The sequence below is a fragment of the Leucopleurus acutus genome (genome assembly GCF_964270905.1).
Source record: "Leucopleurus acutus genome assembly, chromosome: 9".
Classification (NCBI taxonomy): domain Eukaryota; kingdom Metazoa; phylum Chordata; class Mammalia; order Artiodactyla; family Delphinidae; genus Leucopleurus; species Leucopleurus acutus.
In genome coordinates, this window is record NC_139144.1 from 72292395 (window position 1) to 72318330 (window position 25936).

Below are 25936 nucleotides of genomic sequence, written 5' to 3' on the forward strand. Positions count from 1 at the left end.
GGCGTCCCACGATGCCGAAGAATAAGAAGCGGAACACTCCCCATCGCGGTGGCAGTAGTGGCGGCAGCTCAGCGGCAGCTGCAGCGACGGCGGCGACAGCAGGTACGAGAGTATCCCCGCCGCCAGCGTCCCAGTTGCCGGCCAGGCTGGCAAGTCTTTTAACCTTGGGTACCGTGGGAGGTGTAGTTCTTTTCCTCTAGACGTTTGCGTCGGCGGGGCACCTGCTGTGGCCGGCGAACTACACTTCCCAGCGTGCCCCGGTGGCCGTACCTCGCGCGATTTGGATCTGGCATGCGAGTCGAACTCGGGCCCGGGTCGTGGAGTCTGGGAGGGGCGAATGGGTCCTTGGGTCTGGGAAGGGGTTGGCATCGGGGGTGACCGGGAGCTGGCAGGAGAGGAACTGTTCTCAGAGGCAGGTGCTGGCTCTCTAGAGCTCTCCTTGACGGAGAGTGGGGCCGGGCTCGGAGTTGCGTCCATGCTGTCACTGGTCACCTTTGACCACCCGGCTTCAACATGGAGTTCTCGGGAATGCCAAACGTCCGGCGGGTTTGGACTGGCTCTTGCGTCACGCGGCCTGGGCCTTACGTGGTGGGGCCGGGGTGACGCAGAGGTGCCCACGTGGTATCCCGTTCTGCTGCCTTCTTTCGCATCCCGCGTGTCCACCTGGCCTGGCGGAGGCGTCGGAGGCTGGGGGCCACTGTCCCAGAGTAGGGTCTACTCCTGTCCCTATTTGGCACCCGAACAAATCCCGAGCCCCCAGCTCTCCTGTGACCAGTCGAGGCGACCTCCTGCTCCTCGGGGCAGAAACCACGTTCTCTTTTGTGCCGAATTCTATAGGTTCTCTGATGGGAGCCCGGGATAGGCGGGAATGGTGAGGAGCTCAGACTGCAATTGGCCAAAAGTTTAGGGTTTTCTGTCTCCTCTTTGCAAAGTTAAAGCTTTTCCTGGATGGGTAGGTGCTTAACTGAATTAATGATTCTTTACTCCTAACCATACGGCTAAGAAAAAAGGACTTAAAGCAGAAAGCCCTATGAGACACAGCATACTGAAAGCTAGTGTTAAACCGGGTAAAATCAGCACGTTTAATAATTGCTTTGTTGAAACTTTCAAATTAAATGTTGGAATATCCTCAGATGTTATCACATCGGAACTACTACCAGCCATATATACTTGTCAGCACAGTTGCCACTTTGACCCTCAGAATATGCCTTTGTTCTTTAGCAAGTAAATAGGCCAGTTTTCTTGTTAAAGATGATTGGAAGCTGGTATTTTAAAAGCTTTCCTATAGGATTTATAGCAGCACGAAAACTTTGTGATCATGTATTAAATGTTTAATAATTGACAAGAATGAATTATTATAAATGTAGTTTTTTCCCTTTTCTTTATATCGCTCTTTATTTTGATTGAATGCTCTCGGTGTTCATGAAATTCATTCTTGATCAAGATATAAAATACATAGTTTGTTGTGGCATCTAGTTGCTCTGTGTGAATTGAGGATACATACCTCTCTACCTTTCTGCTTCAGCTTTCCTCATCTGAAGTAAACATTTAAATTCTCTCTAGAAGGTCCGTATTAATTTTATTCTTCTTTAAGTTTACCTTTTGTTGATGGAACAAATTATGGAGATACAGCAAGCTAAAGTCATTTTGAAAATGGTAATGATGTTACTAATGGCTTCCTTGAATCACAAACAAACCTTTATTCCCTTCTGGAGCTTCCTGTCCAGCCTCCTTCCTTCCTGGTACTTAGAGAATAATATCAGGAGGCAGTGGGGGATTGCCTTTCAGATTTTACCATGAGGTTCATTTGCGAACTTTCATCATCAGGTAAAGAATTATTTGATTAGTTTATAAAACTATACATGCTTTGACTATCTTTGGAAGTTTACACTAGAACTTCTTAACTGTGCTTGCCTCTAATTGGGCCTGGGGGGTGAGCTTTACTTTTTGAAAAGTTTCGTTTGGTTCTTTATGAATATTACTTAAGTCAATAAATGAATAAATAATAGTTGAGTAGAAGAGGTGGAAAATTGTCACAAACTTGTACTTAAAAATCTTATCTTACTGGTATTTTTAAGTGACATCTAGAAGAAATGGGATTCAAATGAGATCTTCCCATGTACAGCCGAAAGATAACCAACTTCTCTATCACTTTGGGTTTCCCATTTAAATTCTCTGCTTTTTAAGTTAGTGGACAGGTCTAGGAAACTAATAAAATTGACCTTTTGTTCAAGTGTGCTTATTTTTCGTGACACTTAATTTGAAGAGAGCATTTTTAGGAAAGAACAAAACTTTGTTAATACATAAGCCCTCTAAGAAATAAGGACTTTATGTGTCTAAGTGCCACCTCATTAATGGTACTTGGGATCACAAGGTGGGTGAGTATGACCTAGATATCAGACATTCATACAGGATTTTTTTCCTCGTTTTTTTTTTTTTAATCTCTTTTTCCCTTGAGCCTTGGGAAATCATTGAAACTTAGAGAAGGGAGCTGTGTAAGACCTGGATAGGAAACTCTTCTTGATAGTTTAAAAATAGGCTGAATATGAAAAATAAAAAACGTAAATTGATTTGTGAATAAATGTTAGTAAAAGTTAAGTAGATGACTCAACTGTTGCCACGACTTCGAATCATGAAAACACATGAAGATAGATCCAGAAATAGAGTATGATGGCATAGGTCTTTCCTGTCCTAAGCACTATGATTAAGAAGTTTTGGGATCTTGGTTTCATTGCTTATTCTTTATGCTTCACTACTTTGATTGGCACATTTTAATCTCTTTGAGATAGCCGGCAGGTTTGAAGGCCACTTGCTTCCTGTGTTGATTTAAAAATCTGCTAAAGTCTCACCTCTGTTGTGATTTAAAAAAAAAGACAACCCCCATTTAAAAATAAACAGCAACAGGCTTAATTAAATTTAGAGAATGTTTGAAAAGCTTATCTTATGATATAGTAAATGCTACAGATTTCTTGAATACAGAGACCTAAGTGATACAATCTTAGGTTTGTATTGTATCATTGTACCTAAGGATACAATTTTAGGTACAATTTTTGATTCGAGCTCAGAGGTAAATCAGATGACTCAAGTCACTTTTGGGGCAGAATTTGGGACTTATTTTAACTCAGTGCTCAATGTAATTGATGACTAGGTAATCTTTTTATTAATATGAAATTCCCACAAAACAAAAATGACTAGAAATGACAGTGACCAGGAATGTACATTTACTCCTTAAGTTAATGAAGGTGAGAGAAAGATTCTAGCTTAAAAAAAAAGATTTTAATTTTTTAGTAATAGGGCTGATATTTTAAAACTGTTGGATTTGTTAGAACCTTTCTTTTAAAGGTAATTTATCTGTCGGGCTTTTATCTATCTTTTTATGCTACATCAAATACCAAAACTTTTTTTTTTTTTTTTCTTAAATCTTGGCTCTTTATTGCTGGAAAATACTCACACAGATTTTAAAAGGGTACTGTCAATTTTCCCAAGGAAGCGACAGGAGTGTCAGCACTTGTGACTAGGTACAAATGTTCACGTGTGCACCCATCGTAGTAGGAAAGTCATCATCCAAATTAGTCACTAATCACCACAGTAAAGTGGGGTTTTAAAATACTGTAGTCACTTTTGAAATCGGCATGTGAAAAAAGTCAAATCTTAAACATTGCTCACCTAAATAATTCAAAATCTTCGAAGCAAAGTCCCAGTTTTAAACACACCGTGTCGACAGTCTTGATCAGCTTGCAGCTTGCCCATAGTTCTTTACTTGCAAAAATGAGGCAATTCTGTAAAGACTCTCAAATTGATGCTTTCTATCTCCAGTGGATGTGGCCCTGTGAAGTCCGTCATAGAGTACTGGCCAAGAGAAAGGAGGACCTCTGTGCAGTGCTTGAGGACCATTTAAGGGGTCCTCACTTAAGAAGCCCTGCCTCTCAAGTGATTCACACGCTAGTTCACACGTCTTCTCAGCTCTTCTGACTTGCATGACTCAGGAACAAAAATCCTGTAGTTCACTGCACTGGGCATCACCCAAATAGCCCATCAGAGCTCTTTATAATTTCATACACATCTCATCAGCACTGTAGTTCTTTAGTGATCAATTACTTCATCCAATTCCTATCATTACTTTCTATGCCATTTTGGATCCACTTGTCAACATCCCCATCCAAAACTTCATTTTTAAGCCTTTGTTGACGCTCTCAATTCAAGTTGTCTTTAAAACTACCATCCCTTAACTTCTTAAATTCCCCTTCACATAAGACATGTGTAACCTAAAAACTAACCCATTCACCAGCTAATGTTTGCTAAGCCCAGTTATTCTCATTGGAACATATATTCGTCTTATTCTTATGATGGTCAGTTTTCATTGTCTTCATGATTTGAAGTAGTTTTTTCATCTGTAATACTTTTTGTATCACCAAAAATGGGTGCTGCATGTTAGATGATTGATATATTTCTGAAGTTGATGTATATTGTAAACAGTTGGTGCTCTGAAATACACATTAGGTGAATTGACTTATGTTAGGAATTTAAGTGTATTCTTTTGTAAAAAATCATCTCATAAATAAGTTTGGGTTTTTATTACTGGATTTTTTGTAAGTAAATTTTAAAATCCCAAGTTAAGTATTTGCATATATGACAACAAAATCATTTACTTTCACCCTCTTTTACCTATTAGGTGGCCAGCATCGAAATGTTCAACCTTTTAGTGATGAGGATGCATCGATTGAAACAATGAGCCATTGCAGTGGTTACAGTGATCCTTCCAGTTTTGCTGAAGATGGTATGAGTTTTCAGTTAAGATTTGCAACGTTAGATAAAAGGATGATTTAGGTGGAGGAATTCTTGTAGCTAAGTATACTATTACCGCTCCCTATCTGCTTTTTTCTATTTAAATTACAGTGGTTGGTTTTTATTATTCCTTAGGACCAGAAGTCCTCGATGAGGAAGGAACTCAAGAAGACTTAGAGTATAAGTTGAAGGGATTCATTGACCTGACCCTAGATAAGAGGTAGGAATTACTGGAAACTCTTTTCTTCTGGGTGATTTCTGTCAGCCACTTTTTATTTAAAATATGTGCAGTCCTTTCATTTAACATTATGTTTTTCTAAAGCTCGATTTGTTTACTTTGTATATTTTAGTGTTTCTTATTCCTTTGGACTTTTAATGTATCAGTAGATAGGAACATGCTACTAGAATTTAGATTAATAGCCTAAGATTAGTCGTTGTTCAGCATAGGGGACTGAACTGTATTTGATAATTGAAGTGGATTTGTTGAATTAAAAGTTAATCTTCAACTAGAAAGTATAACTAAACTTCGAAAAGTATCAAAGCTAAATTGTTTTCTTACTTAACAGTAACTCTAGAACCAACTTAAAACAAATGGAATTAAAAAGCCCAGAAGATTCAAACAAGAACTCTAGACTTCTGTAGTGTTAAAAAAAGTCTGAGTTTACTTGAATATGTAATGTAGGAGAACATGTCTTATACATTGAAAGTATAAAATTCTATGTGGTCATTTAACATTGTGGTTATTGAACTAATAAACAGAAAACATGATATAGAGTAGCTTAAAATCTTTTGTATAATAAGGTGAGTTGTAGATGAAAATTAAATTATTGTTGAAGAACTGTGAGAGCTTGATGAAAATTAGATTTTAAATCTATAAATAGAAAAAGTTGAGAGGGAAGTAAGCTAAGTTTTTAAAAGTCTCATTGACCAATGGTATACTCCAATTGGATATTCTTTCTCTTACATTTTGTTTTAAATAGTGCGAAGACAAGGCAGGCAGCTCTTGAAGGTATTAAAAATATACTGGCTTCAAAGATGCTTTATGAATTTATTCTGGAAAGAAGAATGACTTTAACTGATAGCATTGAACGCTGCCTGAAAAAAGGTAATGTCCATATTTTTGAGTCACAGTCACAGAACTGAAAAGGAATTTGCTACCTTCTGTGCAGTAATATTTGTTAATAGCACTTAGAAGTCTGGCTCACTCTTATAACTTTGTAATTGGCAGGGAATATGCCAGGCTTGTTAGAACTCAAAATCAAACTTGTTAGCTTTGTTTTGTTTATGTAATAAACAGTTTGAAACTAGGAAGGATTGGGGTGGATTATCAACTTTAGTTGTATCAGAAGAGGTGTTTGCCATTTTTTTTTTTTTTTTTTTTTTTTTTGCGGTACGCAGGCCTCTCACTGTTGTGGCCTCTCCCCTTGCGGAGCACAGGCTCCGGACGCGCAGGCTCAGCGGCCATGGCTCACGGGCCCAGCCGCTCCGCTGCATGTGGGATCTTCCCAGACCGGGGCACGAACCCGCGTCCCCGGCATCGGCAGGCGGACTCTCAACCACTGCGCCACCAGGGAAGTCCTGCCATTCTTTTGTATATAAAAAAGGCTTGAAACCATGTGTCAGATGTCAACAAAAAGTATTATTTATAAGCCATCCTACTTCATTTTTCTAAAATTAAAAAAGTATCAATTATCTACCTCATTTTCTTATTTAAAACATCAATCATACCTGTCAATGACATCATTTCAGGATATCCCTTGGAATATTTGAATTCTAGAACTTTGTAATGGAGATTCTGGAATTCATATTATGATTGTAGAACTTTTATGATCATAGAACTTTTAAGAATGAAGAGAGACCTTAAAGATTAAGTCTAGTATTATCAAACTTTCAATTTTAGGAGCTGCCAGATTTAAAAAGATTTGGGGCTGCCAGCTTAATTATTTTGCCAAGTAAGAACATTATGAAAATAATTAGCTTCAACTATCATTATCACTTTATCAACAAAATATTTCTAGTACCAAAAGTGTAGGAAGCACACATGTTCCTTTAAATTGAATGTGCTTAGCTTTATGTTCTTATTCTCATTTTGCTTCAGGTGGAAGCTTTGTCAAGAATGGTGTTTGGAAACCTTTGATCTAATCCACCTCTCATTGTATAGGAAAAAGAAAGACCTAGGAAACAGGAGACTGGTCTAAAGTTATATACCTTGTTACTGGTATAGTTGATAACAGAGCCAACTTTTTTGAGATATTACAATGGCTTTGTTAAAAGTGTTAACATTGAAACTGTATCCACAAGGTAATTGGACTAGGTGACCTTTAAAAATTTCTTACAACCTGCATAAATATTTAATTTATCAGACAATAACTTAAGTTCAAAATTTGCCCAAATCCTTTGGTGTATACAGTTCTCAAGAGTTAACTTACATTTACCTTTATATTAACGTATTTTCTATAGTTTTAAAGAATCCCTTATTTTTTAAATATTTTTAGTTTTTGGCCGTACCATGCAGCTTGTGGGATTTTTTGTTCCCCGACCAGGGATGGAACCTGAGCCCTCGGCAATGAGAGCTCGGAGTCCTAACCACTGGACCACTAGGAAATTTCCAAGAATCCCTTATTTTGAATCCCTTATTTATTAAAAAAAAAATTAAAAAAACACTGGTGGAGGAAGCCCTGACAGTTTAGTTTACCTCATGGGCTGTGTACATCTGAAATGCTTGTCAGATTAATTCAAGGGCTACTTGAGCACTATTCTATAAGTACATGAAGGATTTGGAAGGTCAGATCAGCTTGAAATGCATTATCTGGCTGAACTGTTACAGTAATCCCTTAAAATTGGTGTTAATCTCCATTTCACAGATGAGGAAATGTTTTGAGAATAAGAGTAATTGGTTGAAGATCATTTGGCTAATACGTGGTAGATCTAGGATTTGAGTGAGGTCTAGATTTATCGCTCATGTCAAAGCCTTGAGCATATTACAAGTTTCATAATTGGTAGATGCTATTTTGAAATTGAACAAATTTGGGAGATTGCTGCCTTAATAAGTCTGTTGAAAATGATTTGTCATAGTTGCATTGTGGCTTCTTTTATAGGTAAAGGTGATGAGCAGCGTGCAGCTGCAGCATTAGCATCTGTTCTCTGTATTCAGTTGGGCCCTGGAATTGAAAGTGAAGAGGTTTTAAAGACTCTTGGACCAATCCTGAAGAAAATAATTTGTGATGGAACAGCTAGTATCCAGGCTAGACAAACTGTAAGTATAGGATTTTTAAATTTATAGATCTATCTAGGCATGACAGCCAGACCTTGTGATGAATGATCTAGGAAAATAGCATCTTTAAAAAATATAGCAGGTTTTTTATTAACATTTTATTCTCATTTGTCCCTTTGTTTTTTGAATTTTATTTATTTTATTTATTTATACAGCAGGTTCTCATAAGTTCTCTATTTTATCCATATTTGTGTGTATATGTCAATCCCAATCTCCCAAGTCATCCCACCACCACCCCCATTTGTCTTTAATTTTAGTGAGCAGGCTCAATATGACAATTGCCCTCTTAAATTTTCTGAGACTCAATAGAGCATCCCGTATAGAGAAGATTTCTACATCTTTGAAATTGAACATCATTTGCTGATATGAAATACAGTGCTGTGTTGAGTTATTTAGGATGATCTAGTTTTTATTGGAGCTTAAAGAAATGGTCCTGACAATGTTTATTGTGTGGTTATTTTTTATTCTAAGAAATGTAATGGAGTGGTTTTCTTAAAAAAATTCTGGCTGTTGTGGCCTAAAAGTCCTTATGAGAGAGCTGAATGCTGTAGTTACACAGGTGGATTTGGTAGATGTAGGAAACTCTGAAACTCTGACTTGTGAAATATTCATCTGGTTTTGGGGTTTGGAAAAGCTTTCATTCTCTAATTGATACATACCACTTGCAACACTTAAGACTGGGGGTTTTGTTTTTGGTTGTTGGTTTTTGGTGTGCTAGTAAGTGATTTAAATGATCACATGAACATGTTTTGCTTTATTCACAGAAACATGAGGTGGTTGTAGTGGATTTAGAAAGTGGATTTGAATCTTAATGAATTTTAAGATTTGAATGTTATGGATCTTAAGAATCTTAAGAGTCTTAATAGATCTTAAAAATTTAATTTTAGTGGATTTGAATCTTAAGCTGTTTTCCTAACAAGAGAACCATTTTAAGTTTAAAGCTTTTTCATACTGATTATTCAAATTAGCTTCCTCTTTAGTATTACTTACGGTACATGACATTAATCTTTGTATCAGATAAACCCTGAAGTCTTAGTGACTTAATAAAAGTTTACTTCTTGTTCATATCACTGCCCAGTCAAGTCAGCAGGGTCCCTAGGCATCCATCCTGCATCTCTGCCCTACCTCTAGGTCCTTTCAGATGGCAAGTATGGTAGCTAGATGGGGAAAGCTAGAGGACAGAGACACATCGCTTCTGCCAAGAGTTCCTTGGTTTACCAACTGTATGGCTGCTGGGAATAGTCTAGCTCTTTCTCCCAGAGGCAAAGGAATAGGAGTTTGGTGACATTATAGGAATCTCTGCCCCCCAATAGTTAGCAATCCTAAAATATTTAATCACGCTTTTGCTCTTTGCTTTTCTGTTCTTCCTTTTTGTGTAGTTTCATGCAACTTTTAAATTGTGCAGGAGTATAGGGGTATTTGAAATGTTTGACAGAAAACACTATTGATTAGATATTTGAGGTGATCACTTAATTTTGGTTGCATGTGAGTTTGTTGTGGTCATCTAAAGGCCCTTTATTAATCCTTCTCACTCTTTCTGTGAATTAAAATAAAAAATAAACTAGCATTCTTCTGCATATTAGCAGAAGGAATCTTTATTAAATGTAGGCAGTCCTAATTTTTAATCTGCCATTTCTCTTAGTAATCAGAAGGAGAGATGTGGCCTTGCTTCTGCTGCTTACTTAGGAGAAGGGATGATAGATTGAAATTTTTCTTTACTAAGAATAATACATAGGCTACTTTTGAATTTTAACAATGTCCAATTTTTACCAGGATAAACTAATGAAAATAAAACAGTGACACCAAGCAGATTAATATTACAAGTGTCCTCATATTACTGGAACAGAACTAGCTGAAACCTGGGCATATGAATGATGACTTTAAAGACTTAAGCTTTAAGCTTTAATGGTACTTGGAACAACATGAGGGAATTTTAGTAATAACATACGGGGAAAAGGGAAATGAAGAATAATAAAGCCTTACGAATTTCAAATTGTTTTTTTTTTTTTTTTTTTGCGGTATGCGGGCCTCTCACTGTTGTGGCCCCTCCCGCTGCGGAGCACAGGCTCTGGACGCGCAGGCTCAGCGGCCATGGCTCATGGGCCCAGCCGCTCTGCGGCATGTGGGACCCTACCGGACCGGGGCACGAACCCGTGTCCCCTGCATTGGCAGACGTACTCTCAACCACTGCGCCACCAGGGAAGCCCTCAGATTCTGTTTTTATATGATTAATTTGTTAGAGCAGTGTTCTGAGAATTCATGGCTCCTATTTATGTTGCAGGTAGATTGTATATAGATATTCTGATTCTGTTTTATTAAGTAAGATTACCTTGGGAGCTTCCCTGGTGGTGCAGCTGTTGAGAGTCCACTTGCCGATGCAGGGGACACAGGTTCGTGCCCCGGTCCGGGAAGATCCCACATGCTGCGGAGCCGCTGGGCCCATGAGCCATGGCCGCTGAGCCTGCGCGTCCGGAGCCTATGCTCCGCAGTGAGAGAGGCCACAACAGTGAGAGGCCCTTGTAAAAAGAAAAAAAAAAAAAGATTACCTTGGTAATCTTGGACTGTGTACTCACTCGTTTAGCATCCCCCCCCAAAATAAACAATTATAGGATTCCCAACCTCTTTTCAACATATTCCAAAATAAGTAAAATCTGAGTTAATGAGATCCTTCTTTAAGTCGGAAGTTTGAGGACAGCTATTTAAATTTTTTGAGATTTGTGTTTTAAAGGTTTTTAATAGAGTAGGTTTCTTTATCTCAAATGTCCACACTTCATCTCTGTCTTTGAGTTGGAGTTTGAAATGATCTGCTAGATTAATGAAGGAAAATCTGAGAGAAATGGAGTAACTTTCCTAAAGTCATACTCTGAGTTTAGTAGCAGACCTTAGTGGCTTTTAGCCAAAATCCACTTCCCTTAACTTTTGACCTTATATTCTTTCTTTCTTTTTAATACTGTACTTGGGACCTAATGTAGTCATGTGGTTGAGAAATTTTTCACATTGAATTATAAAAGCAGGAAGATGTAGAATTAATAAGAAAATGGCAAACATTAATGTCTGTTTTTGTTTTGCTTTTTTTAGTGTGCAACTTGCTTTGCTGTTTGCTGTTTTATTGCCACAGATGACATTACTGTAAGTAGACAACCTTTTGAATCCAGTTGTTTGCACATTTCTCATTTAAGGTGGTATCTTATTTCCTGTTCTTATGCATTAGGAGCTGTATTCAACTCTGCAGTGTTTGGAAAATATCTTCACCAAGTCCTATCTCAAAGAGAACGACACTAATGTTGTCTGCAGCACCCCTACTACAGCGCTTCATATCAGCTCGCTTCTCGTGTGGACATTATTACTGACCATATGCCCAATCAATGAAGTGAAGAAAAAGCTTGAGGTGTATGTATTTTTAGTTTCTTACTTTATAAAATCAACATTTATTGACATAATCGGTTGTGTTCACATAATAATGACTGACTATTTTCTAGGCATTTCCATAAACTTCCAAGCCTCCTCTCTTCTGATGATGTAAACATGAGAATAGCTGCTGGTGAATCTCTGGCACTTCTGTTTGAATTGGCCAGAGGAATAGAGAGTGTAAGTATCTGATAGGTGAGACAAAAAGCTTGCATCACAAGGACCATTATTCCATCATAATCCTCACAATTAAGAAGTGGATGATAACTTTAGAGCATGGCCCACTGAGAACCTAGTGATCGATCGTTCTGCTTCTTGGCACTGGTGATGTAATACTTTTAAGAGCATAAACCAATAGGGGTTGGTAGAGCAATATTTAAGTGTAGTTCATTATATTTGATTGTTGCTGCCTACAGAACTGAAGTTTAGGTACACTCTTATTACTCATGGAGAGAGTTGTCCCGTATAATCTTTTGGATCTGCTTGGATTTCTCAGACATCAGACACATTAAGGTAATTCATGCATGGATGCTTTATAATAAATGTTGGACAAATGGATGAAATATTAGGTCAACATAGGTTTGGGATTAAGTCAGATGAGTTTAGTACTGTTATGTTTAACTTTTAAGCCAAAGATGGAAATAAACATAGCCCATTAGTCTGGGACATGTGCTTTGCAGTTCTCTACCACTGTCGACTCATAGTTGTTTTTTTTTTTTAAACCACAGTTTGGCTTTTGAAGGTATTTGAGTTTGTGATAGGTGACCAATAGGTGATCCACCATCCTGATGGTATTCCAAGTTTAGCACTGAAAAGTCCTGTGTTCTAGGAAACCCTTTGTCTTAGGCTGTATGGGACATTTGGTCACCCTGGTTTGTGACCTCTATTGTGAATCTTGGGTTACTTACTAGCTGCTTCTTAATTTAAGGAGAAAGACTATTTCTGGAATGAAACTTTGTCTGCAATTAAAGAAGTTATTTAACAGTGGATAATTCTAAATAAGATTAATACGTGTTCTGGGTTGCCTTGCTTATTCACATTCCATTCTAGGCCTGTGTTTCGTTGCCCCCCACATCCCTCCTTACTTTGAAAGAGAGCAGGTAGAAGGTAAAAGTAAGTTATTAATGCTGTCAGTAGGTAATGAGTCTCCTTATGTGAGAAATTAGAAGACTGAAGTTTAGCAATCCATTTAATTTTATTGAGCTACTTAATGGCTCCTTAACCTCAAGGCACGAAGCCAGATGTCCCCATTTTTAATCTTGTATTCCTCTACTGACTAGAAATGGTAAATTCTTTTCTTTTTCCTTTGAAATGCATCTTAAAAGTGAACTAATGATGCAGTTTAAAGTATATGTGTTGATTTGTTTAAATTTGCATAAATGTAAATATATTATTACCTGCATATCTTACGTTATCTGAGTTAATAAATAATATGTGATAGCCAGGAGAACTCATCCAGGTGTATTTAATTTGACTGAAGTCCTTGTCAAAGACAAAAATGAACTGGGTTATAAAACAACCTAGTGTTTTGTTTGCTTTTTTTTTTTTTTTTTTTGCACTAGGAATTTTATTTTGAATTTTTTGAGGAACATCCATACTATTTTCCAAAGTACCTGCACCAGTTTACATTCCCACTAACAGTGCACAAGTGTTCCCTTTTCTCCACATCCTCACCAGTATTTGTTATTTCTTGTCTTTATGATGATAGCTATCCTAATAGGTTTGAGGTGATTCCTCATTGTGATTTTTTTTCTAACATCTTTATTAGAGTATAATTGCTTTACAGTGTTGTATCAGTTTCTGCTTTATAACGAAGTGAATCAGTTATACATATACATATGTCCCCATATCTCTTCCCTCTTGTGTCTCCCTCCCTCCCACCCTCCCTATTCCACCCCTCTAGGTGGTCACAAAGCACCGAGCTGATCTCCCTGTGCTATGCGGCTGCTTCCCACTAGCTGTCTATTTTATGTTTGGTAGTGTATATATGTCCATGCCACTCTGTCACTTTGTCCCAGCTTACCCTTCCCCCTCCCTGTACCCTCAAGTCCATTCTCTAGTAGGTCTGCATCTTTACTCCTGTCTTGCCCCTAGGTTCTTCGGACCATTTTCTTTTTTTTTTCTTCTTTTTTTTTAGATTCCATATATATGTGTTAGCATATGGTATTTGTTTTCCTCTTTCTGACTTACTTCACTCTATGACAGTCTCTAGGTCCATCCACCTCACTACAAATAACTCCGTTTCGTTCCTTTTTATGGCTGAATAATATTCCATTGTGTATATGTACCACATCTTCTTTATCCATTCATCTGTTGATGGACACTTAGGTTGCTTCCATGACCTGGCTGTTGTAAACAGTGCTGCAGTGAACATTGGGGTGCATGTGTCTTTTTGAATTATGGTTTTCTCTGGGTATATGCCTAGTAGTGGGATTACAGGGTCGTATGGTAGTTCTATTTTTAGTTTTTAAAGGAACCTCCATACTGTTCTCCATAGCGGCTGTATCAATTTACATTCCCACCAACAGTGCAAGAGGGTTCCCTTTTCTTCACAGCCTCTCCAGCATTTATTGTTTGTAGATTTTTTGATGATGGGCATTCAGACCGGTGTGAGACGATATCTCATTGTAGCTTTGATTTGAATTTCTCTAATGATTAATGGTGCTGAGCATTCTTTCATGTGTTTGTTGGCAATCTGTATATCTTCTTTGGAGAAATGTCTATTTAGGTCTTCTGCCCATTTTTGGATTGGGTTGTTTGTTTTCTTGACATTGAGCTGCATGAGTTGCTTGTATGTTTTGGAGATTAATCCTTTGTCAGTTGCTTCATTTGCAAATATTTTCTCCATTCTGAGGGTTGTCTTTTGGTCTTGTTTATGGTTTCCTTTGCTGTGCAAAAGCTTTGAAGTTTCATTAGGTCCCATTTGTTTATTTTTGTTTCTATTTCCATTTCTCTAAGAGGTAGGTCAAAAAGGATCTTGCTGTGATGTATGTCATAGAGTGTTCTGCCTATGTTTTCCTCTAAGAGTTTGATGGTATCTGGACTTACATGTAGGTCTTTAATCCATTTTGAGTTTATTTCTGTGTATGGTGTTAGGGAGTGTTCTAAATTCATTCTTTTACATGTAGCTGTCCAGTTTTCCCAGCACCACTTATTGAAGAGGCTGTCTTTTCTCCTTTGTATAGTCTTGGCTTCTTTATCAAAGATAAGGTGACCATATGTGTGTGGGTTTATCTCTGGGCTTTCTATCCTGTTCCATTGATCTATATTTCTGTTTTGTGCCAGTACCATACTGTCTTGTTTACTGTAGCTTAGTAGTATAGTCTGAAGTCAGGGAGCCTGATTCCTCCAGCTCCGTTTTTCTTTCTCAAGGTCTTTTGTGTTTCTATACAAATTGTGAAATTTTTTGTTCTAGTTCTGTGAAAAATGCCATTGGTAGTTTGATAGGGATTGCACTGAATCTGTAGATTTCTTTGGGAAGTATAGTCATTTTCACAATGTTGATTCTTCCAATCCAAGAACATGGTGTATCTCTCCATCTATTTGTATCACCTTTAATTTCTTTGAACAGTGTCTTATTATTTTCTGCATACAGGTCTTTTGTCTCCTTAGGTAGGTTTATTCCTAGATATTTTATTCTTTTTGTTGCAATGGTAAATGGGAGTGTTTTCTTAATTTTACTTTCAGATTTTTCATCATTAGTGTATAGGAATGCAAGAGATTTCTTGCATTTCTTGTGCATTAATTTTATATCCTGCTACTTTAGCAAATTCATTGATTAGCTCTAGTAGTTTTCTGGTAGCATCTTTAGGATTCTCTGTGTATAGTGTCATGTCATCTGCAAACAGTGACAGCTTTATTTCTTCTTTTCCGATTTGGATTTTATTTCCTTTATTTCTTTTTCTTCTCTGATTGCTGTGGCTAAAACTTCCAAAACTATGTTGAATAATAGTGGTGAGAGTGGGCAACCTTGTTTTGTTCCTGATCTTAGTGGAAATGGTTTCGGTTTTTCACCATTGAGGATGATACTGGCTGTGGGTTTGTCATATATGGCCTTTATTATGTTGAGGAAAGTTCCCTCTGTGCCTATTTTATGGAGGATTTTTATCATAAATGGGTGTTGAATTTTGTTGAAAGCTTTCTCTGCATCTATTGAGATGAACATATGGTTTTTCTCCTTCAGGTTGTTAATACGGTGTATCACATTGATTGATTTGCGTATATTGAAGAATCCTTGCACTCCTGGGATAAACCCCACTTGATCATAGTGTATGATCCTTTTAATGTGCTGTTGGATTCTGTTTGCTAGTATTTTGTTGAGGATTTTTGCATCCATGTTCATCAGTGATATTGGCCTGTAGTTTTCTTTCTTTGTGACATCCTTGTCTGGTTTTGGTATCAGGGTGATGGTGGCCTCATAGAATGAGTTTGGGAGTGTTCCTCCCTCTGCTTTATTTTGGAAGAGTTTGAGAAGCATAGGTGTTAGCTCTTCTCTAAATGTTTTATAGATTTCGCCTTTGAAGCCATCGGGTTCTGAGCTTTCGTTTGTTGGAAGATTTTTCATCACAGTCTCAACTTCAGTGCTTGTGATTGGTCTGTTTTATATTTTCTATTTCTTCCTGGTTCAGTCTTGGAAGGTTGTGATTTTCTAAGAATTTGTCCATTTCTTCCAGGTTGTCCATTATATTGGCATGTAGTTGCTTGTAGTAATCTCTCATGATCCTTTGTATTTCTGCAGTGTCAGTTGTTACCTCTCCTTTTTCATTTCTAATTCTATTGATTTGAGTCTTCTCCCTTTTTTTCTTGTTGAGTCTGGCTAATGGTTTATCAATTTTGTTTATCTTCTCAAAGAACCAGCTTTTAGTTTTATTTATCTTTGCTATCGTTTCCTTCATTTGTTTCTGATCTGATCTTTATGATTTAAAATATAGAATGCTTCACGAATTTGCATGTCATCCTTGTGCAGGGGCCATGCTAATCTTCTCTGTATTGTTCCAATTTTAGTGTATGTGCTGCCAAAATGAGCAGTTTTTGCTATTTTTGTTAAGTTTTTTGAAAGGAGGGGAGTATCTGCTGGTGGGTTAGTGTGGTTACAAGGTGTTCAAAAAAATTAGTTAAACCGTAGGTTGATTTAAATTAGGTTTTTGTAGCACAAGTGTGGCATCAAATTAATCAGAGCCTTTTGCTAACATTAATTATTTTGTGTTATTATTAACCTGGAAATCTAACTATGTGATGAAATCAGCCTGGGGGACTTAGTAAAAATCTCTCTGAAGAGCTGGCTTTTAGGTTGGGTTTTAAAGAATGAGTTGGTGAAATATTAATAATAGCTATTTGTTCAAAGTTGATATGAAGAATTAGTAATCCTTCGTTTGTGAGAGCTCCCTTAGTTTACTTTGTGTGTCTGCCATGTAACCAAGCAGGTAAAGAGTATACTTAGGAGCTGCGGTGCCTGGGTTCAAATTTTGTCTTCCACCCTTATTACCTGATGATGTTGGGCAACTTCTCTGTGCCTCAGTATCCATATCTTTACAATGGAGATAGTAATAGTCACTACCTAATATGGTTCTTGGGAACACATGGCAAGTACAGTGTAAGTGGTAGCAGTTCCTGCACTATTAACTGAATCATGTATTACCTCCCTCTTACTAGTACTCTAGTAGTGGCCTTTTAGGAGCTCTCTAGGGTAACTTAAACTAAGACAAGGACTATTTAGTGAGTGGAATTATAGGTCTGAGGTCCATGTGATATGCTGATTCAGGGAAATATATCAAAATATAGTATAGTCAAACCTTCCCTAATTTTCCCTGCTCTATCCCCCACCTAAGCTGACAGGGGAAGTGCTTCAGGACACAGAGACAGAGCAGAAACAAAGAAAAGAAAATTTGAAGACTCACAACACACTCCCCAGGCCTTAAATCACTTAGATTTTATATTTCCAGAAAGGACAACCCCACGTGCTTCTCATTTCTTGCCTTTGTTTATAGGATAACTGACTCATGTAAAAATGTCTCCATACCCTGATGGAGACATTCTGCCTCAATTAGCAGGGAATGAAAAGAATAAAAGTCTTTGTAGTTGTGTAGAGTCAGATAAAACCATTCTAGAAATAGTAGTCATCACTTTGCAGTGAAGTGGGGAGACATCAAATTCTGTTTTAATGTTAGGCTTCCCTGTTAGGATTATTTTTTAACACATAGGACAGCTGTGCAAGATCCAGCTTATTTCATTTTGTTTACAGTCAGTGCTCCAGTAACTTCTGTATAGAAATAGTAGTTTGGGGGGTGATTTTTGTGACCTTAAGCATCTCATCCTGTGTATTTAAACTCTTCTAAAAGTTTTCTGTGGTTTCATTTCATTCTAATGCCACTCAGCCTTTGAAACCATTTAACTTATAGTCATTTTAGTATGAAATAATTATCTTTAGCTGACCTGTTTGAAGCATTTATATTGTTATACTGAAACAGGCTATATCATAAAAGAGCTGTAGCATAATGGATGTTTATATACTGTGTTTTATATATTTTTAGAATATATAAATATATTTTACTTAGGCCTTAAATAAACCTGTGAGATGTGGGTTGTATTAACTATCCCCTTTTTATATCAGAGGACCTGAGACACAGATTGCTAATGTAATTATGCCCAAGGTTATATATGTCTAAGTAATGGATGTTTGTGATTCAAACATAGATGTTCTGACTGCAAAACCTGTTTTGTATGACAATAAACTTCCTCATATAGCTGTAATTACTACACTGATTTTTTAAAAGTCCAATTCTATGTAAATTCCTCTAAATCTAGAATACTGATGTAATAGTTCATGCTTCATAATTTATTGGGCAAATTTATATTTCCTGTCTTATTTAATCCTTAAAACTATCATGTGATGGGAGGGTGGATATTTTCATTTTACAGGTGATGAAACAGATTTGTAATTTTTAAAACTTGGTGTAGTGAGTAGTAGGCTTGAGGTTCTGATCTAGGACTTTTGACCCCGTTGTGTGGCAATGACTATGCAATTTTCTTTTCATTATTGTTAAGAGTTAGGTATTTGTCCCTCTAGGAGCCCATTTTTCATTTGTTCCTGAGTGTGAAGTTTTACTATGCAGTTATCCCAAACTTCAGTAAATTGGCTTTTGGATGCTGTTTATGGACTATTTTTGTTATATATTATGTTTTCTTTCTTTTTAAAGCACAGGCACTTTATGGAGACATTTCCCTACAGTACTTAATATTTATTTTCACAAGTACTATATTCAACTCAATGGTTCAGACTCTGTAAACTAGATTGAGTTTTATTGATTGCTAAGATTATTTACCATGGAGTTTCTCAACTTCAGCACTGTTGATACCTTGGGCTGGATAATTTTTGTTGTTGGAGGGGGCGCTGTCTTGTACATTTCAGGATGTTTAGCAGCTTCCCTAGCTTCTACTCATTAGAGGCCAGTAGCACCTCCTGGCAGATGATGATAACCAAAAATGTCTTTAGACATGGCCAGATGTATGCTGGGAGGTAAGATTGTTGAGACCACTAGCAGTAGTTCCCAGTTCTTAGAACAAATTAAGGTAATGCATAAAGTCTTGTTAATTTTTGGTGTATTCTCCCATATATATATTTTTAAAATCTTCCATAAATTTTATTTTTGAGAATAATACAAAAGAACAAGTAGTCAATGAAATGAGTAGAGAACTTCCAGTCCTTGAAATGTATTTGTTTCTAGCAGTAAAATGATTCCCGTTTTTTTATGATGGAATCAAATTTATTGGAATTTAAATATACAGATTATCAGCTTTGGTACCTGCTTTTCTAGATGAAAATCTTCTTGACAGGTGTTATTTCCAGCTAACTCAGACATAGGAAGTTGAATCAGAACATTTGAAGAAAACATTTGTTAGAACAGTTAAGAATATACAATCTCTAAAATACTGACAATGAGGAAATACTTTAAATTAAGAATATCTGGGGCTTCCCTGGTCATAATGGTTAAGAATCTGCCTGCCAATGCAGGGGACATGGGTTCGAGCCATGGTCCGGGAAGATCCCACATGCCGTGGAGCAACTAAGCCCGTGAGCCACAACTACTGAGCCTGTGCACCTAGAGCCTGTGCTCCACAACAAGAGAAGCCACCGCAACGAGAAGCCCGGGCACTGCAACAAAGAGTAGCCCCTGCTCGCCACAACTAGAGAAAGCCTGCGCACAGCAACGAAGACCCAACGCAGCCAAAAATAAATAAATAAATTAAAAAAAAAAAGAATGTGTTAATTTCAAGCTTATTTTCCATGAATGTAATAATTTTTTTCATTTTAGACGTTAAAAGAAATTATATTTATATTTTTTGAGATTGAACAATTATGTATACAGTGTGAAGAATGCCTAGAATAAGAGCTGCTTATTTTATGTTTTTATCTTTGGCTGCGCTGGGTCTTTGTTGCTGCATGTGGGCTTTCTCTAGTTTCGGCGAGCGGGGGCTCCTCTTCGTTGTGGTGCGTGGGCTTCTCATTGCGGTGGCTTCTCTTGTTGAGGAGCATGAACTGTAGGTGCACGGGCTTTAGTAGGTGCAGCATATGGGCTCAGTAGTTGTGGCATGCGGGCCCTAGAGCACACGGGCTCTAGGGTGTGTGGGCTTCAGTAGTTGTGGTGTGCACGCTCAGTAGTTATGGCTCTCGGGCTCTAGAGCGCAGGCTCAGTAGTTGTGGCGCATGGGCTTAGTTGCTCCATGGCATGAGGGATCTTCCTGGACCAGGGATCGAACCCGTGTCCCCTGCATTGGCAGGCGGATTCTTACCCACTGCGCCACCAGGGAAGTCTGAGCTGCTTGTTTTAATAGAATAAGTTAAGTGATTGTTACCACCAATGCAAAAAATCTTAAATAGGCATTAATAACTAGAACTGGAGATGGGTCACCTTCTGGCTTCCATGCGTGTCTGCTCTAGTTTTGGTCAGCTAAAGAACTTGGAATAATCTTTTAGTTTAATGTGGTTGTAAAATTTAATCAGGGAGTAAAAACACCCAAAATAAAGAGACTTTCAAAGTATAGCCACTTAAACTGTAAAAAGGAAGCCCATAGTCAACTTAAGGTCATAGCAAATAGTAATACATTTTGTGGCTTCCCTCCAAAAGGGATTAAAATATCTTCCTTTCTTAAATAATTTAATCACTTGAGTTGTGCACCTGATGTAAATACTCGGTTGCTTATTTGAAATATGGCCAATAAATTAGAAATTAGGTGCTTTAAAAAGCATTACTGATAGCTTTACCTTTTGGAATAAGAATATTTGGAATTCTGGGAATATGTGCTTTGGGGACTAGGGAGCCAGGGAGTAGAAGCTGTATTGGTTTATGTGTATCTGACTATCACTGAACTTGTGTATCTGAACTATCACTGACTATCACTGAACTATTGGTTTATGTGTATCTGACTATCACTGAACTTGGAAATCCCGGTAATGTCTTGAATACAGTAGGAACACAGTAAGCATTGGTTGAATGCATCTGGTTATACTTGGAAGAGGAATGTTCATTGTTTTGTGGTAGTGTATCATCTTGTAGGCAACATTTCTGGATTAAATTTTTGCATGACAATAAGTGTTTATGTGTGTATCTGTGCGAAGATCTCTAAATAGCTCCAAGATTTGCGTTGCTCTGTGTAACCCTGTTGGATATTTCCAAGGTGGACTGTTTTTTGTTAATTCTAGAAGAGGGTGGGGGGAAAGAAACAACAAACTACAAACAAAACCAAATTTTTTTTTCTGACCAGGACTTTTTTTACGAAGACATGGAGTCTTTGACTCAGATGCTTAGGGCTTTGGCTACCGATGGAACTAAGCACCGGGCCAAAGTGGACAAGAGAAAGCAGCGGTCGGTGTTCAGAGACATCCTTAGGGCGGTAGAGGTAGGCCACTTAATGCTGTAATAGATACTCCTTGATGGTTGGTCTGTAAACCCCATTTATCTTCCCTACCTTTCCTAGACTTCTGCTTCCCCCAATTTCACCACTGGCTTGTGAGGATATCTTGTCTTTCTGACTTGTCCTGTAACCTCCCCTCCCTCCGCCCCTGCCAATCCTAGACCAGTACAAATACCTGACTTTTCACCAAGTTTGTTGAGTGCTTTTGAAATTTAAAAACATTCACAACAAGGTGGTTTTGCCATTAATATTTATCCAAACTTAGTTGTGTCTTTAAGTCTACCACAACTAGGCAAATTCTACACCCTTATATGTGGGATAGTACTTCCACTTGCTAGTCTATTCATATTTCAGGGATGGAGGTATCGGTTTAAACCACATTATTCATTTCAGCATATACATGTCTATTTAGAAATTGTGTTTATGTAGGATCTCTTTAGATCATTTTGGTTCCTCTTACAATTGTTGTTCTTCTATTGGCCAGGAACGGGATTTTCCAACAGAAACTGTTAAATTTGGTCCTGAACGCATGTATATTGATTGCTGGGTCAAAAAACATACATATGACACCTTTAAGGAGGTTCTTGGATCAGGGATGCAGTACCACTTGCAGGTGAGTGGGTGACATCCTTTCTGTATGTTTGCTTTTAAATTAGGGAGGAGTTTTAAATCTACCTTACTTAACTGGCTTTTGAAGTTAGTTTGAATATACAGAATGTTTTCAGCATATGATATGCAAAATAGCAAGTTTATTTTTAAAAGTTAAATTTAATAAACATGAAACTCTTCTTTTTGTTTTTGTATTGTGTAAGCCTAGTGGAGCATCTATATAGCTGTTGGAACACTTGATATCTTTGTAGGGAAGCAGATAGTTTGACATAGCTTTCTTGAATGCAAGGCATTGGAAAACCATTTGGTCTTACGAGAAACAGAAAGAAAATAAGTGACTTACATTCATATTTATAAGCTCTACATAACTTCTGTTAACCAGATTTCACTTTATGTAGTTAAAAAAAAGCTGATATTTAATACTGAGACTTACTGCATTTCTCTTTTATTTAAGTCAAATGAATTCCTTCGCAATGTTTTTGAACTTGGACCCCCAGTGATGCTTGATGCTGCAACACTTAAAACAATGAAGATTTCTCGTTTTGAAAGGGTAGGTTTGGTTTTTGTTTTCAATAGAACTAAATGCACAGAAGAAAAGTGGAGCCAAAGCTTTGATTCTGCCAGGTGATAGGTATTTAGCTATGTCTGTGAGATTTTAGTTCTTATGATGTTTCAGACACAGAGTAGCTGGACTAAAAGTATAGAAACTTCACTGCATTTAGAGTATGGAGGGTTATGATGAAAAATTTTTATCCATAATCCTATTAACATAGAAGCTATTTTTATCTTTTGTTTCCTTTTGCTTATGAAGTTTATATAGTTAAGGATAAATATTTACACAGTGCTTCTTTCGTATCAGATAACTGAGGCTAAACTTAGTAAGTACCAGATTCATTTTACAAATGAGGAAACAAATGTGCTCAGAGAGTTTGTAACATTAAATAGTGGTTAATATTTTTATTTAACATTTCAAAAACCCTTATATTTTAATTTTTTTTACTAAGGTAAAATTCACATAACATAAAAAACTATTCTACACTGTACAATTTAGTGGCATTTAGTACACTTACAGTGTTGCACAACTGTCACCACTATCTAGTTTCCAAACATTTTCACCACCTCAGAAGGAACGTTATGTCCATTAAGTATTCATTCTCCATTCCCTTCCCCTCTTCTCCCCCCAGCTGCTGACAGTCACTAATGTGCATTCTATCTATGGATTTACCTATTCTGGATATTTCATATACATAGAATCATATAATGTGACCTTTTGTGACTGGTTTTTTCATTTAGCATAATGTTGCCAAGGTTCATCCATGTTGTAGCGTGTCATTACTTCAGTCCTTTTTGTGGCCAAATAATCCTTCATTGTGTGGATATGCCACATGTTTATCTGTTCGTCAGTTGGTGGACATTTGGCTTGTTTCCACTTTTTGCCCCTTTTAAATCGTGCTGCTATGAACATATATGTACAAGTTTTTGTTAGAGCACCTGTTTTTGATTCTTTTAGTTGTATGCCTAGGAGTGGAGTTGCTTGGTCACGTGGTAATTCTGTGTTTAACTTTTTAAGGAACCACCAAACTGTTTTCTACAGTGACTGTGGTGCATTTTGCATTCCCACTAGCAGTATAAGGGTTCAAATTTTGACATCCCTACCAACACTTTTTTGGTTTTATTTTTGTTTTAAATTATAGCCATCCTAGTGGGTCTGAATTGTTTAATTGTATATTGTAAAGAATCTTTACATTTGATCATTTTGATGGCCATATAATTGTTGGGTATTTTAAAACTGTTTTGAATTACATAATTTCTCTTTTGAATTATTTCTTGGAAGAAATCCTTGCATGGGACTACAGGGCTTGATTATGATTTTTTTTTTTTTTTTTTTTTTTGCGGTACGCGGGCCTCTCACTGCTGTGGCCTCTCCTGTTGCGGAGCACAGGCTCCGGACGCACGGGCTCAGCGGCCATGGCTCACGGGCCCAGCTGCTCCGCGGCATGTGGGATCTTCCCGGACCGGGGCACGAACCCGTGTCCCCTGCATCGGCAGGCGGACTCTCAACCACGGCGCCACCAGGGAAGCCCGTTGATTATGATTTTTTGATATGCATTGCCAAATTACCTTCCAAAATAATTCTATCATTTTTAATTATTTTCAGTGGTGAATGAAAGCATGTAGCTATTACACACATATTTGACAGCATTGGGTTTTATAATTTTAAAAATTTGTTAGTTTGAATGAAACCTTATGATAGTTTCCCTTATTATTTTAATTAACAGCAAAGTTGAGTATTTTGTTCACATTAATTCATGATTTGTCTTTTCCTTGATCAGAATAAATGTTTATATACTTTAAAAAATTTTTTTGGCTGGAATTTTCTTGGTATTTTACATGTTTGGCTATTTTTTTTCATATAGAATAGCCATGAACTATAATGTGTTAATTTTCCCCCTCATTCTTTGTGTCTGTCTTATAAACATTTAAAATATTTCTAGAGTCAAATTAGTTCATTTCTTTCCTTTGTGATTTTTTTATTTATCTTTTTTTTTTAACTTTATAAGAATATCTGAAGCCTTAGTGGCTCACCTGTATTTTCCTTTTCTTCATTTCAGCATTTATATAATTCTGCCGCCTTCAAAGCTCGAACAAAAGCCCGAAGCAAATGTCGAGATAAGAGAGCAGATGTTGGAGAATTCTTCTAGGCTTTTAGCATTTGAAGACCACTTTCTAATTTCCCTTTTTTTTAAAAAAAAAAAAAAATTTCTAATGTATTTAAACTCTAGAGACAGTTTTTTATCTTGGGTCAACAGATAGCTTTTGTAGTAGGGGTTATATTATAATTTAATGTGTAGTATTGCAACTGGTGAGTTCTGGTTATTGAATATTCTCTGTATATATAATCAGTAAACATTAATAAAGTGTTTGTAGTGTGTGGTCATTTTCTATTTATGAAGAGAGCAAAAATATAGTATTTCACTTGATTTCATGATGAGAAAAACTATTAGCTGAGGTTAAATTTCTTACGTTGTGGTTGTCAGAAATATTGATTATAATGATATAGATATACAAGGTATTTAACTTAAGATCTTAGACAGATGAGTTCTGGATACAATTTTGGGAGCTAGATCTTCTGGAAAAGCTGCTATTATTTTCAATTTTAAATGGAACCTAATAATTTTGTTACTGGGATCAACAAAGGGAATTATACCATGAGACCTTACAGCTGCACTTACAGGCCATTCAGTCCATCTGTTATTCATAATGAATTTGTATATGCCAGAAAATTTGCTAGCCTTGACCTCTGAGGGCAGTAACACTAATTTTATCTGCTGTGTAAGACCTTGTGCCCTTTATTTTGAAATAAAGATCTTTTCACACTAAAAGTGCTTCTTTTTTAATAGAGGAACATTTATGGGTTTGAAGTTCAGAGTTCAAAGTGATGAAATGGGGTAGGGAGAGAGTGAAACAGAACTTGCTTTGTATATTTGGAAACATGAAAATAAATGAAAAACTATAGCAATATATCATTGGCCTTCCAGCTATTAAGACTAGTGCTGCTTGGTTGCCCATGGGGTGATTTTTTTACTTTATGGGAAGTTGTGAGCATTTTGACAATGTATTAGGGTTTTGTTATTATTAAACTTTATATTAAAATTACATTGCACAAGTAATACCTGCAGTTTAGAATTCATAGATTTATTTCTTTATATTAATGCAGAAAATAGTGATGAGGGGTGGGGAAGCATGTAGATAAGGACCAACATAGAGGTATTTTTTCTAAACTAGCATCTCTCTGCCACATGTTCAACCTCTTCTGGAAGGTCTGATGTGCCCTCTTCATTGAAAATCATTGGCTGGCCTGTGCAACCACTATTGCTTCTGGGACTATGAGTTCCATCCCTCAGAAACAGTGCAATGGAAAACAGACTTGGAATCTCGAACCTGGCA

The 25936-nt window shown here is 37.1% G+C and overlaps 1 protein-coding gene across 1 annotated transcript; it reads left to right on the forward strand.

The window, feature by feature from the left end:
- IFRD1 (interferon related developmental regulator 1) lies at positions 1–25360 on the forward strand. The gene is made up of 12 exons (XM_082846157.1): positions 1–102; positions 4673–4777; positions 4921–5005; positions 5766–5890; positions 7884–8041; positions 11138–11188; positions 11271–11449; positions 11539–11647; positions 21230–21364; positions 21864–21992; positions 22443–22538; positions 24601–25360. The coding sequence occupies exons 1-12, from the start codon at positions 12–14 to the stop codon at positions 24688–24690; spliced, it is 1353 nt and encodes a 450-aa protein (XP_082702283.1). The 5' UTR covers positions 1–11; the 3' UTR covers positions 24691–25360.
- Positions 25361–25936: the final 576 nt, after the last annotated feature.

Bases quoted from the DNA above. Each gene is read 5' to 3' on its own strand.
- IFRD1 (XM_082846157.1), top strand. From the start codon at position 12: ATGCCGAAGAATAAGAAGCGGAACACTCCCCATCGCGGTGGCAGTAGT. The intron at 5,006-5,765 runs GTAGGAATTACT...TGTTTTAAATAG, and splicing joins GACCTGACCCTAGATAAGAG to TGCGAAGACAAGGCAGGCAG. The intron at 11,450-11,538 runs GTATGTATTTTT...ACTATTTTCTAG, and splicing joins GTGAAGAAAAAGCTTGAGGT to GCATTTCCATAAACTTCCAA.